The 15,305-nt window shown below is 38.3% G+C and overlaps 1 protein-coding gene across 1 annotated transcript in view; it reads left to right on the top strand.

Annotated features, from left to right (window-relative positions):
• Window positions 1-1,038: 1,038 nt before the first annotated feature.
• BCKDHB (branched chain keto acid dehydrogenase E1, beta polypeptide) overlaps window positions 1,039-15,305 on the top strand; it is a gene marked incomplete at its 3' end in the record, with an annotated part of 37,774 nt that continues 23,507 nt past the window's right edge. Inside the window, exons 1-2 of the mRNA XM_008944332.1 lie at window positions 1,039-1,111; window positions 3,690-3,758. Coding sequence (XP_008942580.1) covers window positions 1,048-1,111; window positions 3,690-3,758 — 133 coding nt within the window. The remainder of the gene's footprint in view (window positions 1,112-3,689; window positions 3,759-15,305) is intronic.

The following is a 15,305-nucleotide window of genomic DNA, read 5'->3' as shown; positions in this document are numbered from 1 at the left end:
CATTGGGAGTAAACACGGATCACTTAAAAGGAACAGCTCACAACAAAAGTTGGTGTTTTGACTTTCTTTCTGACTACTTCTGTATCCCCTAGTGCCGAGTTCTTATGGAAGAAGCCTGCCAGCTGCAGAATACCCATTTCTCTATCATCAACCACACTCTCTTCTAGAAAGGCATTACTCAGTTGAATACCTTGGTGTCCAGCACAGTCATTAACTCTAAGAGAACTCTGGGCTGTTTCTGTTAGTCATTGGGATGTGTAGGCCTTCAAACTATCCTGGTATAAAGCCTGTGTGCTGCAGGTCCCTGCTTGAGATCATAGTGAAGAAGGTCTCGTGGGGCAGGCCATTTTTTGTTGCCAATTTATTAATAGAATACTAATTCTCTTTGATTTAAAATACACTTTGAAATTCTGTGAAAAATAGTGAAAGTAAAATAAAGTTATTATGCCAGTGCTGTTTCTGATATTTTTAAGATAATGATTTTCTTATTCTGCTGTTCCAGTCTGAAGGGCACAGTCAATTTCTCCTTCCCTGCAAGGGCTGATGCAGAGGCCTTTAATAGTAATACTAAGTGTCTGTAGATGGGAAAGGCTGGAGCTTTAAAAAAAATAATTAAAGAGTGATGAAGTAAGCTTGATGAGATCTGGTGAATCTTAGCAGAAAGGATCCTAATCCTCCAAACAGTAATGCTTTACTGTGGTTTCTTCCCTCAAAAAGCTGTTGTATTAGTCATTCTTCTAATGTTTGACCGAGCATTGCAAAATTGCATTTGCTCTGGCTAAGACCATAGTTTTTGAAAAAAACCTTGAATGTAGAGTAGTAGAATTACCGTCCGTGGCATTGCAAAGTGTACCACGTTCAATCCTGTCTATCCCGTAATTTAAGTTTGCTCAGCACATGAGTCTTTGGTAGTCCTAACAGGGATGTTGTTTGTGACTGTTCACTAAGTTTTTAGTCATGTTTTACAACAGTGTTTTCTAATGTACTTTGTGTTTTGAACCAGTTAAATGGCTAAATAATCACTTTCACACAGGGCAAACGCAGAAGATGAATCTTTTCCAATCCATAACAAGTGCCTTGGACAATGCTTTAGCCAAAGATCCGACTGCAGGTACACTCTACTTGTTAGTGTGTTTTGCTTTGTAAAAATCGCATCTTATTTTGCCTATTTGTGTACAATATTAAATGCATTTCTCCTGGCCTTTAAAGTGTTCTGGGAAGTTATTTCTACAGTTTAATCTCAGGCAAAGCTTAAAAATGTATTAGCAGATTATTAATAGCTTATGTGGTCTAAGATGCAGTTGTGGCTGCAGTATTAGCTGGGTGTATTTCACTTGAGAGTTGGGACAGAAGCTGATGTGAATTGTGCTTAAGGGCAGCTTGAGTCCCACCAGTAAGCTAAAGGAGTTTTTAAAATAGTGTATCTTGGTTTTTAATTCTTTCAACTCTCTATGCTAAAAAAAGTGGTTTTTTTTAGAGACTATATATTTTCCTCACTCTTGTCCCTTCTCCCTTTCCTTCCCTGCCCTCCAAAAATCTTTTCTAGCTTTACTGATTTCTGTTTGTCATTGTGCATAGGCAATATAAGATCATCTAGGCTTTGCAGTCTGGGTAACCTGTAACTTTGAAGATGCTAGTTCATCGTGGCTTGATTTAAGTGTTATCCTAAACTCTTTTGCACAACACTATTTATTCTGCATTTAATTCTTATACATAACAGGAAGTCTGTTGCCTCTGTTGTCATAACAAAAGCGTGATGGCCGAATATCTGACAGAGAGGCTTAATGTCATGAACACAGCTGCAAAAGCTGTATGATCTTGTGTAACTTTGGTGTTTCTTGTTAGTGTGTTAGTAACTCTTTGGCACTGCTTGAGCCACTGCTCAACCTGAAGTCTGACTAATCGTCTGATCTGTTAGGACAAATTCCCTGTTGTCTGTCCAGTACTATGCCTGTATACATTCCTTCTCAATTTACAACTCTCTTATAATCAGCTTCATTAAATTAAACTTAGAGAACCGAGGGTAAATTAGTGCCAAGGACAGATGGTAGTACCATTTCTGTAGAATCAGCCATATAGAGGTAAGTAGACTAGTACCCTAGCAGGGACCTAAGCTCATGTATAATCTTCAGCCTTTTAGTCCCTCAGAGGTTCCAGTTTTTCTCCTCACCTCTGCAGGGCTGCATCTTTGCAAAGCCCTTTGCAAGACCACGTTGGAGTCCTACAGTCCAGACGTGTGAGTTGTCAGCATCGCCCTACTTACTGAAATAATTAGTACTTTTATGATAGAAAGCATGCCCTTCATGTGTTTTCAGTTGTATAGGAATTGAGCAACTGTTGTGTGAGTAGTGGAAAAGCTCATACTTCTGTGGGTGATAATTAGAATCTGTCCAGGAAAATAGTTTCAGTGGCTGAACAGAATGAGTAAACCCATGCAAGTTTGCAAATACCAGCATTAAATGAGATTTTTTTATTTAATGCCAGCTGGCTCAAAAGTGAGTGGCCATATGGTTGTGGAAGGTCCTTGCAGAGATTTTAAGTACATTAAAAAAACTTGCACAAATGAATATTAAATATGAATTAGAGAGGTGATCTGGGGACACACTTCAACCATATACTCCATGACTGCTTTGGTTTTACATCATTATACAATTTATTTTTCTTTAAGTGGTGTCATTAATATAATTGTCAGAAGTGTATTGACCCCTTTTAGTGCTTCCAAGCAGAAAATTTTTATTTAAATAAAAGTAATGTTTGAAAGGCAAGGACCCTAACTTATTTTGTCTTTTAGAATATGGCGTGTGTTGAGAAATTTAGGAATCCTCAGAACTGACCCCAATTCATGCAAGCTGCTATTGGTGATGCTGCTTCATGTCTCTTACATGGTTAAAAAAAATTGACATGAGCAGTCCTTATTTTTGTGAATTAAATATCAAAACTGTTTTAAGAAAAGTTAGGCATAATCATTTGATAAATTCAAAGAAAAAAAACCCAAGAAGGTAAGTTGATATGAGTCTAAGTTTTACAAATGATTACTTTTAGTGATAAAACTGTGTTGGCTGCATCACCCATACTAAAAGCATCATGTTGTTAAATGCTGAGAGTTGTCCTGGTTATTGGAGAACCATCTTTTCTGTAGAGGAGTTCCTCTGACGTTACTCTTCAGGGGTCTGGCAAGTCTGTTTGGAGAAGGTTTGAAATTTCGTATTGGCTTCGTATTTTTAAGAAAACTTCAGCTTGATACATTTTTCAAAACACAAGTTTACTGTGGATGAAGAATGTGAATGCTTACCAGCTGAAGCAGAACACACAATAACAATGACTTTTCACTGACTGAATGTAATTGTTTCTTGGATTTTTAAAATTAATCTAGGTTTAGATACTGTGATATTATAGACTATTTCAGGAAAATAGATGGTTTAATGAAAGCCTAGCTGAATCAGTTTAATGAATTCTATTTTGAGACTTGGTTGTGTTGCTGTACTGATTTGTCATTGATCCTGGTTCTTTATTTGTTATATTCAGGCTGTGCATAAGAAACACTTAAGTCTAGATAAATCCTGAAGTAAAATGAAATGTTAGGTGCTACTTATGTAAGTGTCTAACATAAACATGTTCATTGAACACGTCCACAGAAAATAAGATGCACTGGAGTAACATTAGCCTCCTCCACTGTTCTTATTTTGCAGTCGTATTTGGTGAAGATGTGGCCTTTGGTGGAGTCTTTAGGTGTACAGTTGGCTTGCGAGACAAATATGGTAAGTTAACTTTTAAATCTGACTTTATTTTTATATTAGCATCTCCATTCTTTTGTACCCCTCTATGGTTTGTGGGAGAGAAGCCTTATAAATGGACTTCTGTTTTCCTTTCTGTCCTTGGAAGTAGAAAGTTTTGAATATGTTACCATTTATGTAATCTTTCAAAGCTATTGAATCTTCTTGACATAATTTCAGGAGTCTTATCAATGTGACTTCATTTTTTTCAACTGCAGTTGGGCCAGATATTCATGATTGTGGTCCTGTTTATTTTCTGTAATCAAATTAAAGCCTTTTAGCAATAATGCATGGTAATGCCTTTTTTTTTTTTCCTATCTGTCAAGAACCATGAAGGAATTACATTCAAATGGATTTAAACTTTGTTAAATACAGTATTTTCTAGCATGACTTGGAAAGCCAGTATAGAAATGTTGTGTTATAGTTATGCTTGCAGTTCATCTAGAATGTGATTGGTTTACTTCTTTGGGTGACTCATGTGAAGGTGTTGGGAGAAGTGGCACCTTTGTCTCAAGGAATCTTAGAAGTAGCCTTTATCACTAGCTGGGAACATCGTGTCTGGGGTTTACAACACAGGTTGGCAAAAGTAAACGAAAAGGTGATGCTTAATCATCTCATACCTCAGACACTCGAGTTCAGTGGAAGAGGAAAAGTGGTTACTTGCAGGAGCTTTTAAATTTTTGTTGAAAACTTAGTTCTTAAGTAAGTTTTAAGTCGGAAATTTCTTTAAAAGTTGCAGGAACTTTTCAAGATTTATGTGATCTGTGATTTAAATTAATCTGTATATTGTGTTCATTTTGGAAGAAATTTAGTTTTGCTATTTTCGGGGGACAGTCTCCTACAGCTGAGTATCAGTGGCTGTAAGTAAGTAAGCAAGGTGGGGGAAGGAACAGACTTTCTTTCAGACCATACATTTTTGCACAAGCATGTGAGTGTCAGGTTCACTGTTCTTGATGGATAGAATTTAACCACCTGGTTAGTGATGCCTGGTTGGCAAATCTAGAGGACATTTCAAAGTTCTTTATTGGTCTTCCAGTTAAGTTTCTATTTTGTTTTTCCATTTCATGGTGTGGTTTCATTACCCATTTTGCTGCGAGAAGTCCTATTACTGGAATGCTAAAAAAAAAAATAAAGCAATGTTTCATCTATTGCACCTTAGGTAGGACATAGCAGTTTATAGGTTTTGGAAACTGGTTGTGGGTATAGTAACCTGGTAGCTTTTAATCTAGCAGCCCCTGTCTCCCCCACTGGGCTATTAGACAGAAGATGTTGTCAAGTGATACATTTCAGCAGTGTACTTTCTTCAGGGCACAAAGATGTCTGGGACTGTTGAAGCCAGTGGTTACATCTATTTAATTTTCTGTATCTGGAGGAGATAAGTTACTGCCATCTTGGAGATCACCAAGATCCGCTTCTTTGAAGTGAAGGAAAAAAGGGAAAGGAGGAAGACTATAGTTTTAAGAAGTTTTAGAAATGTAATGATATTTTGTTGTTTCTCTGCTGCAATTACTATGTGGTTGTTTTCTCACTGTCTGGTTTATGCATTAATGTTCAAATAGTTTGGATAGGACTTTGGTTAGCAGTGATCTTTAGCGCTGCATATTGAGGTTGAGTTAGAGTTCTGTAACTCTGGTGTGATGTTATCTGTGTTTACTAGAGTTATGTGAAAAACGAGGTCTCTGAGAGAGCAGACAGTTGCTGGAAAGGAAGGCAACAGAAGAGTTTATTTGGCAAATAAGCAACAGGAACAAACGGCTCCAAAAGCAACCTTCTTGTTTTTTAGCAAACATCTCTAGTTTAAAAGACAAAAAAAGAGAAACTCTATTGTTAGTGTTGCTTTGAGGGTCATTTGATTTTCTTTGATGTAGCAGTGTCATATAATATTGGAATGAAGGAAAGACATTTAATGCTTGTATTGATGGGGTATTCAGAAGTGACAGAGCTGTTCAAAGGCTCTGTGGTAGCCCCTGCTCCAGGGTGCAGGAGGTACCGCTGAGGTAGTGCAAAGAACTAGTTACACTGTGTTAGTGTGATAAGCAACAGTCACAGCACATCAGCAGCCTAGCTGAAATCAGATTTATTTTATGTGTATAACAGCAAAGTTTTATAATGAGATTTTTGAGGAAGATAGGACATAACTTTGTGAATATTTGAGAAGAACTCCTTTAAAGCATGAGAGGCATCCTGTGAAATCGTGCAGGTACTTAGCAATAACACCTTTCATTAGCTATTGTTCAGTGTTCGTCTCTTTGATCAAAAAAAGGTTCTGCCCTCTTTATGGTGAATAACAGGATATATTTGGTAAGGAATAACTCAGTAGTGTTGTTTCATGTGATTGTAAAATAAAATGGATGGGTATATAAAGTGCTCATGAGGTCAAATTAAGAACGTAAGAAAATGTCTTCACAATAATTCAGAGCATTGAAAAGATTGCATTTGCTAGAGGAAAAGTGTTTTAGCTAAAGAGAAGGAGAAGTTTGAAAAGCTTTTTGCCTACTTATAGAAAAGCTGTCTTCATTATAGAAAGGTCTTCCTAAGGTCCATTTGTCTTGCAGATCCTGGGATTTGGGTCTAGGTGACAAATGAACTCCAGATGTTGGCAGTGATTGAGAGAGAAGAGGGTGGAGAAGGCATGACAGGAAAAATAAGAATTTTGTGGTACTGCTGAAGTGCCCATAAGTAAATGAAGGCAATATGTGAAATACAAGTTTGGAAAGAAAGAGAAGCCTGAAGACAAGGTCAATTTTAGTCATTCACCTATTCATTCAGCTTTGTAAGGCAAATAATATGACACAGGTAACTTGGCTTCCATCATCACTAATAGTGAAATCCTGTAGAAAACAGACAGTGGCTGAAGAGGGAATAGCAAAAATGGACTAAAGGATGTACTGCAAATATACTTAAAATGTTGAGGAGTACCAGGAAATACTGAAAGTGCAAAAATTGGTGGAATCCAAAATTTTGAGAGGGGTATGGCTATCTGTCAGTGTTGTCTTAAAGATTAAATAAATTCTAGATGCAGTGCTTAGCTGGAGTCCATGGAAAATAAGGAGGAATTCCAGTCAGAATTGATGAACAAGCAACCCTGTTAATCTTACCTGTAAAAGGAAGATTATAGACACTTACTAATTTTTCTTTCCTCATTCTCTTCCTGCATTTACCATCAGCATAATAATAGAGGATACAAGTGGTATGATAGGAGGTTGTTTCTAAATGTTGATTTAAAATATGAAGGAATAAATGTGTATGTGTTGGTTTTTTTTTTTTCCTTCCTGCCCTGGAAGGGGGAGGTTTGGTGGGTTTTGCTTTGATTTTCTTCTGTAGATAATAAAAATCACTAGGTGGCAGTCTGTGCCTGTAAGTACTTATTTTGATACAAACTGATTGTTCCTCTTTAAGTACTTTTTATAGAGGTCAAGGTCTAAATATCACCTAATATTATAGTAGGGAGAATTTAGTGTATTAATACTCAGTAGTACTATACAGATGTTGGTTTCTATCCAGACTTACTGAAGCTGCTCTGGAGAGATAGAGGAGAAATTTGCTTTTAGAATAAATCTGTCAACAAATCTAAACCCTTTTTTTGCCAGGAAAGCCATTTAAGCCTGAATGTAGCGTAATGTAATATAAACACAGCTAGAGGCCTATCTATACTAGTAAGTGAAAGAAGTCAAGCTTGTTGATTTCATAAGGAAATAAATCCTAATTTTTTATCAGATTAATTTTTTTTTACATGCTGCAAAGAATTTTGTTTGAAAATATTTGAGAAATTCTATGTAAACAAGTCAGTGTGTGGAAGATTCTCTTCCATGACAGCTATGACTTAGGGTAGTGTGTTTGTTCCTGTGCATCTTATGTCAGCATCTGAAGCAGGTGATACCAGTTTTCTGGCATCGCTTTGCTGCTCATGGTACTTCCAATGGTGTTAATATGTTTTGCATAAACTAAATGCTTAGAAATCTGTTGCTGTATAATCCTTCATCCTGAAAATGAGGAGAGTCTTTGAAATTTTTATGTGAAGAGTTCCTGTCAGATAAGGGAAGGGGAATAAGTCTTGTACAGTTTTTTTCTTTTTCATTGCCTTTGTCTGGTTTTGCACACTGGAAGGCACATTCTTGCTTTATTTCTTGTCTCCTTCCCTATCACTCCCTGCAGTTTTTGACTGTCACCATTTTGCAGAGGTTCTGTACTCTCACCTGTAGACTACCTTTATGGAAGTAATGAATGTCTGCTCTTCAACAGTCCTGCTGTCCAGAGATGTTTCCTGTCTCTAGAGCAAAGATGTAAACTGTGAGATTGTCAGCCTGCTTCCTCACCTACTGTATTTTTGTAGGTTATGCAATGTGTGCAAACTTTAATTTTTAAATCTTTTCAAATGGATTTTTTTTTTTTTTAAGAAAATACAATTGGATTGAAGGAGCTGTACATTTGTCTTTGAGTTTGCAGATGGATTTGAAACAATGATCTTGGAGTGAGAATACAGGGATGGTATTATTCTGTCTGAAGTGTGAAATAAAACTGCAGCATGTAAAGATTGGTATCATCCACATAAAAGTTTTGAGTGTAGCACTTAAAGTCTTATTCACCTAGCAGGGGTTAAGGGAGTTAGAAGAAAGATGATGGTCTCATCAGCAGGTGAAAACATAAAAAATCCCATTCTTCTAAGTCACAGAGGGTTACAGTGGCTTCAGGACCTAGCAGGTTAAGTGCAGTCACTGCTTGAATGAAAGAATGATGTTGGGAAGAGAAAATGTTTCTCGAGTTGTGTAAGGAAAAGAAGCATTAGACCAGTGCCTGTAAGATAGAACTACTTGGGAATGGTGAATTTGGGTAGGACAAAGATATTTCTTGGACTGGAAAGAAGTCTGTTTCATTAGATGAATGAGAACTTACTTATGGGGAGTGCTCTCACATATTAAGATAAAAATGCAATTATTGGTCATCACTGACCTGTAGAGTAAAAAGGCTTTACAGCTCTGGAAGTTGCATGAGGCAAAGGGTACTGGAGGATTTTAAAAGTTGAAAGAATCACTTCTGTGATTCTGTGATATTTTTGGAAGAAGCCTTTAAAGAAATTAGAAAGGTCTAGTAGTATTTTCAGTCCTCTGCAAAGCCAGGTATGGGTTGGGGTTGGATGCAGTGAATCTGTGTCAGTACACAGCATAAATAGATTTTGAATATGAAATTGGAAATAATGTGATCCTTAGTAAGGGAACTTTCAGACTAAATATTATGTGTGTAGGATTTGTCTTGGCAAATCTACATTTAAAAGCTGGATCTGATATAAGCAAGCATTCAGGCTTCCTCCAAGTTCCATATCAATTCTAGCAGGTAATTTGTGCTGCCTATTCAAGAGTATTCAATACCAACTATGATCATAGAGCCAAAGAATCCTTTACATTGGAAAAGACCTTTAAGGTCATAGAGTCCAACCACAAACCTAGAACTGCCAAGTCCCCTGCCAAGCCATGTCACTAAGCACCACATCTACACATCATTTAGATATGTCCAGGGATGGTGATTCCACTCCTTCCCTGGGCAGCCTGTTCCAGTGCTTTGTGACCCTTTCTGTGAAGAAATGTTGCCAAATGTCCCAATCTAAAGCCCCCTTGTCAAAACTTGAGGCTCTTTCTTCTGTCCTATTGCTTGCTACTTAAGAGAAGACACTGGCACCCACCTTGCTTCACCCTCCTTTCAGGTAGTCATAGAAACCAATAAGGTCTCCCCTGAGCCTCTTTCTCTTCAGGCTAAACTACCCGAGTTCCCTCAGCTGCTCCTCATGAGGCGTGTTCCCCAGACCCCTCACCAGCTTCGCGGCCCTCTTCGGACATGCCCCGACACCTCAGTGGCTTTGTGGTAGTGGGGGGCCCAAAACTGAGCACAGTATTTGCGGTGTGGCCTCGCTAGTGCCAAGTACAAGGGGACAATCTCTTCCCTAGTCACACTGGCCTCAGTTCTGTCTTTCCAGAGTTCTGAACTTACTCCCAGAAGAAGAGTTAACGGCGGTATCAAAGCTGATCTCTGTGGAGTTGCAGCAGAAATGATTTTGTCAGCGCTTATTCTTTTGAAATGTTTTGGAATGAATTTGTCTTTTGCTCATGTGATTAATTTGTCACTGGGATCCTCTGTGTGACAGCAGAGTGAAGAAGAGGAGGATAGGTTTCTTCCTTTCTGGATTAATGTCCCATTACCACTTGGAGGGCTTCTAAAGTCTTTCACTCTTGGCTTTTATTTTTGTCTGTTCTGGTTTCTTTCAGCTGTTCTGTTTGGTCTCTGTTACTGCTGTCCTCCTCTTTTTATTTGTCAGTGCTTACAGATGCACTGCCCACAGCAGCTTATGGTTCTCTCATACAGCGTCAGTTAGAGCAAAATGCTGTTCATAAGGTTTCTGTGTATCATTGCTGATATGTTCTGGAGTGATGTTTGCTGCCTTTATTAGCAGTCTGGTGCTGACTCTCCATTTGTGCCATGCTTCAGTCCCTCAGTCCTTTCTACTGTACTGCTGTGCATCCAGTAATTGCCTCTTTTCTGAGTGGACACTTGATAGAATGAAACTCGGTCCAAACAACTGTGTGTCACTCCTATATGTAGGGTAAACCAAAATCGATCTCAGATAGTTTCCTTTCAGATAATTATTATTTACATACATGGCTAGAGACATGCTTCCAGTAGTAAAAGAGGAATAAGCAGGTTCAACTTTTTTGCTCCTTACTAATTTTTTCATAGCTAAAATAGATTTTTTTTTTTCATATGGACTAGAAAGGGTGCAATAAGTATGCACATGCAACTTGAAATTCATTTTTCTTGCCCTATTCTGTTCAAGCATATAGGCTTGTTTTATAAATAATCCTTCCTATAGTTCATTATTTTGATGAAGCTGGAAGCATAAAGTTGGTAGGATTTTTTTTTTCTTCCAAACTGTTTTTTTTTCTTAAAAAAAAAGTGTGATATAGATGGTGAGCAGATTATAAACAGTAATTACTGTCTGTTCAATTGGTCCAGGGTATTTTCTGGCAACGTAGAAAATCACAGAAGAAAAGGAAAATCAAGAGACGAAATATCACTAGTGTTGAATCCTGTGAGTTGAATCAAAGATTTCCCCTGTGGAAACTTTTAAACACATCAAAAAGCAAGTGACTGCAAATGCAACCACAATTACAGCGAGAAAATAATATCCTTATGTCAGGATGACCTAGCCACATTAGCAATCAACTGGATGCTTTAAAAATGATTTTATTTATGACTTCCACATTTGTTTTCCTCTACTTTCTGACTGCCTTACTGAATTAGATCATTGAAGCACAAGGTATGTTTTGAGACAGATCAGCTGTTCTGTACTGTATTTTAGATTTCAGTGGTGGAGATTCCCTGGCTTCCTTACACACATGGTCCCAGTGCAGGAATATTCTTATGGACTGAAGCTTTTTCTTATTGTTCAGTTTTCTCTGAACTGGAGTAACTGCATTTGCAGGATGTGGGCCATCCAGAATGTTAACCTTGGTCCTTATTGAGTAAAACATGCCTGCTTACAGCTTTCTGTTGATACATCCCATGCTAATGTTAACTTTTCTTGCAGCAATGATGTTTATTTCCAGTGTCTGATCCACTGTAATCCCTGGTTGTTATTCTGTAGACCTTGTGCCTAAGGTGTAAACACATCTGTTTTTCAAGGAATGCTTCATTCTCAGTAAATGAGTCATTTGTTTATAATCTAGTAAAATAATTCAGGTGTTTTTGTTTATTTGACCAGGAGATGGCTGTACCTAGTCATGCCCAAGGGACACCAGCCTTTCTAAAATAGTGGTAGTCATTCTTTGAAGAAAAATATTTATTTGAACACAATATTCCATGAGACTGAGCTGTAGAAAACTCCTGAAGACAAGTTCTGTGTTTAAATGAAATGCCTACGGGGGAAGTCATGGGTGAGAAGATAAGGTTGTTCCCAGGTTGTTATGATATTTGGTTAAGGTTCTTGGGCAAGGATTGGATATGCTTGCAAAAACTGCATCATGTCCTGTTGGCTTTTAGTTGCATGAAATAATGGGAGAACCTTTCGAAGCTGAGCTCATAGCAGTACATATAGTGAGGTATTTTTAAAAATCTAATAATTTGCTTCCCAAATCCATAAAATACTTTCAAATCTTTATATTGTAAATATTTTTTGTTAGCGATTTCAGGAAATTGTTTATTGTGGAGACTGCACAGCATATTACTAGTGAGGGAGCAGAGATCTACAGAGGGTTCTGGGTCTGTTCTTGTGGTGCCAGGCATTCCAGTGCAAGGGCAAGAGGGACAGGAGCAGAGTTTGGATGGGCTGGTTGGGGCCTGTAATACAGCATATTAAGGTACCACGTTCTGCCTCCTAGAAGCTGCAGGTCAACAGGCAGGGAGACACTGGTTCTTTTCAATTATCATGGAGTCTTTTGCCTGCTTTAATAACATAGCAATATGCTATTATAGAGAGGAGAAGAACTCAGGACAAAGTAGCATAAGAAATAAATGTTAGGGATTTATTCCATAAACAGATATAATATGTTAACTTGATGCTTCAGAAGCAGAATGCAAGCTTGTTGGAGAAGCGCTGTGCTGCCCCCTTTATCCAGGTGCTGTTCCTAACATTGCATGTGGTAGAAAGTAGTAATTCAGAATTTTTCACATGGCAGACTTGAGCTGAGTGTGGAATGTTTTATTCAGAGTTAGTAATGCCTAGTTGTTGTGTATAGACTGAATAAAACATAAGTAGCCTTGAGTTTGGTTATCCCTGTTTCTTTGTAGATGGATTTAAGTGGAGAGTTCTGTATCTTGCTTGCCTGGTTCTTCCAGAGCAGTTTGGCAAGATCTGGATTTTGTTCTGATTCATATAAATGTCTTTGAACAGTAACATCTGGAGAATGTGTTCCAGACTCATTACACAATAGTACATTTTGTTCATTTTCATCTTAAATAGCCAATTCTTTTCTTAAGATTTACAGCTAAAAAAAAAAAGTTATTTGAGAACTTGACACATTGTAGCGGGTCCTTTTATACTGCTTGAATCTGTGGGATACTGATATAAATAATTCTGTGTCAGAGCTAATTAGAATTAATTTTATATTAAGCTTTTAAAATTGTTGCACTGATGTGCCTGGTGTGAAACCTGTATTTTATTCATTTTGGACTTTATTAATATTTATGTTTATTTGTATATGTTGTAATCATGTTTGTAGGAAATATAAGTGGTGTACTTTTTAATATGAAGTTTGCTACTCAGTACACAGCTTAATAAAGCTGTTCTAATGCATTTTAAAGATATTTCAAGATACATTGTTGGACAAAAAAAGTATGTGCTGCTGAAGTTCATAAAAATGGAATTTTCCACTTCAGGAAATACTTGCATTGAAACATTTAAACGTAATATTTTAGTAATACAGTGTCAAGGAGGATGAAAATGTTAAAGACACAAGATGGAACAGGTAAGCATAACTAGTACTTGCAGTCTGTATTAATACCAGGTCTGCATTTCACATACCTTGTTTCAGATGTCAGTCATTATGCCTGACTATTTCTTAGGTGGAATTTAGTGGTTCTCAATTTCCTTGGTTAGTCCTGTGATCAGTACGTCCTCTGTTTTGTTTGTATTCAAGTGGGACTAATGTAGTATGTTGGCTGTTTTTTCTGCCTCTGAGGTTGTTGAGAAGAGTGTAGTAATTATCACCACTTCAGTTTAAGAAGGTTCTACAGACTTTATTACATGGAGAAAAACAGAGTTTTCTTGGAAGTAATTTTTCTAGAATCCTAGAAGGGTCAAAAAGGTCAAAACTACCAGCCCAGTCCAATCAGTTGTCTAAGCAGCTTTGCAACAGGAGCACTTTGAGGAGCAGGTTAATTTTAATTTAACTTGATTCAGAGCCATCTTGCAGTGAATGGGCTAGCATAACATGCTTGTCATTTATTATAAGATGATTTTTTCTTATTAAATCCTCAAAACCTGGCAAGGAGTTTTCACACTTGTTTGGAAGTACTAAGTATAGATCAATTTATTGATATATTTTTTTAAATGCACATGTGGTGGGTTGACCTTGTATGGACATCAGGTACCCACCAAAACTGCTCTATCCCTCCCCTCTTCAACTGGACAGGGGAGAGAAAATAGAATGAAAAGCCTGTAGATCAAGGTAAGGACAGGGAGATCACTCAGCAGTTACTGTCATGGGCAAAAGAGACTCAGCTTAAGGAAAATAATTTAATTTATTGCCAATCAATTCAGTGTATTATAATGAGAAATGAGAGCAAATCTAAAAACACATTCCTCCCACCCCTCTCTTCTTCCTGAGCTTAACTTTGCTCCTGATTGCTCTGCCTTCTCCCTCCCAGCAGCACAGGGATGGGGAATGGGGGCTGCACTCTGTTCATTGTGCGTTCTCTCTGCTGCTTCTTCCTCCTCAGGGGGAGGACTTGTCACACTCTTCTCCTGCTCCAGCATAGGATCCCTCCCACAGGAGGCAGTCCTCCATGAACTTCTCCAGTGTGAGTCCTTCCCATGGCTGTAGTTCTTATGAAGTCCTCCAGCATGGTTCCCTTTCACAGGGTATAGTCCTTCAGGAACAGACTGCTCCAGCGTGGGTCCTCCACGGGGCCAGAAGTCCTGCCAGCACACCCGCTCCAGTGTGGACTTCTACCCACAGGTCCATGGGCCCTGCCAGGGGCCTGCTCCAGTGTGAGCTTCCCATTGAGTCACAGCTTCCTTCAGGCATTGACCTGCTCTGGCGTGGTCTCCTCTACAGACTGCAGTTGGACGTGTGCTCCACCGTGGACCTCCATGGGCTGCATCTGGCTCTCTCAGACATGGGGGAGGCTTCTAGCCACTTCTCACAGAAGCCACACTTCTAGTTGCCCCACTACCAAAGCCTTGCCATGCAAACCCAATACAGCATGCCCTACATTATGAAGGGAGAGGCCTGCTTACAAGTGAGATTCATAAGATGTTTTTCTTTACTGCAGATTTCTGGTCAATCAGCACAGAGTACTTCTTTAGCAGCGTTAAATCCTCCCTGTTGATTGAGAATAGTTGCTTCACCATTTACGGTAGATCCAGGCATGCTTTCCAATTTACTATAAAGTATTTCAGTGCTACGGATGCTGAGGAGAGTGAGAGACAGTGCCTTGTATTTGACACAGTTTTGTTTATTCCTCACTTTGTCATCCAGATACTGTCCTCAGCCTATTAGCATGTTGTAATACTTAGCTTTGGTAGCTGATGTGTATTCATGTCACTGAATGTTGCAGATAGTCTGAAAATGCATGGAACTGACCTAAGCTGCTTAACTAAGGCTGATACATTATCCCTTGGTTATACCCACATATAAGTGTATGGTAGATGTCAATTTTAGAGTGTATTTTTGCAAGTGAGCATTCTGTCATCTGGTATAGCTTCACACATCTAACCCCACAGTCAGTTATGCTTTTCTGCAAGTGTGCTTCTCACACAGCAAATTTTTTTGTGGTTGAGTAAAGAATGTTATTAATCATAGCTGGAGGAACACTTGAATGCCT

The sequence above is a fragment of the Merops nubicus genome, unplaced genomic scaffold, assembly GCF_000691845.1.
Source record: "Merops nubicus isolate BGI_N331 unplaced genomic scaffold, ASM69184v1 scaffold13697, whole genome shotgun sequence".
Lineage (NCBI taxonomy): Eukaryota > Metazoa > Chordata > Aves > Coraciiformes > Meropidae > Merops > Merops nubicus.
This window is presented reverse-complemented; position numbering and strand designations above follow the sequence as displayed.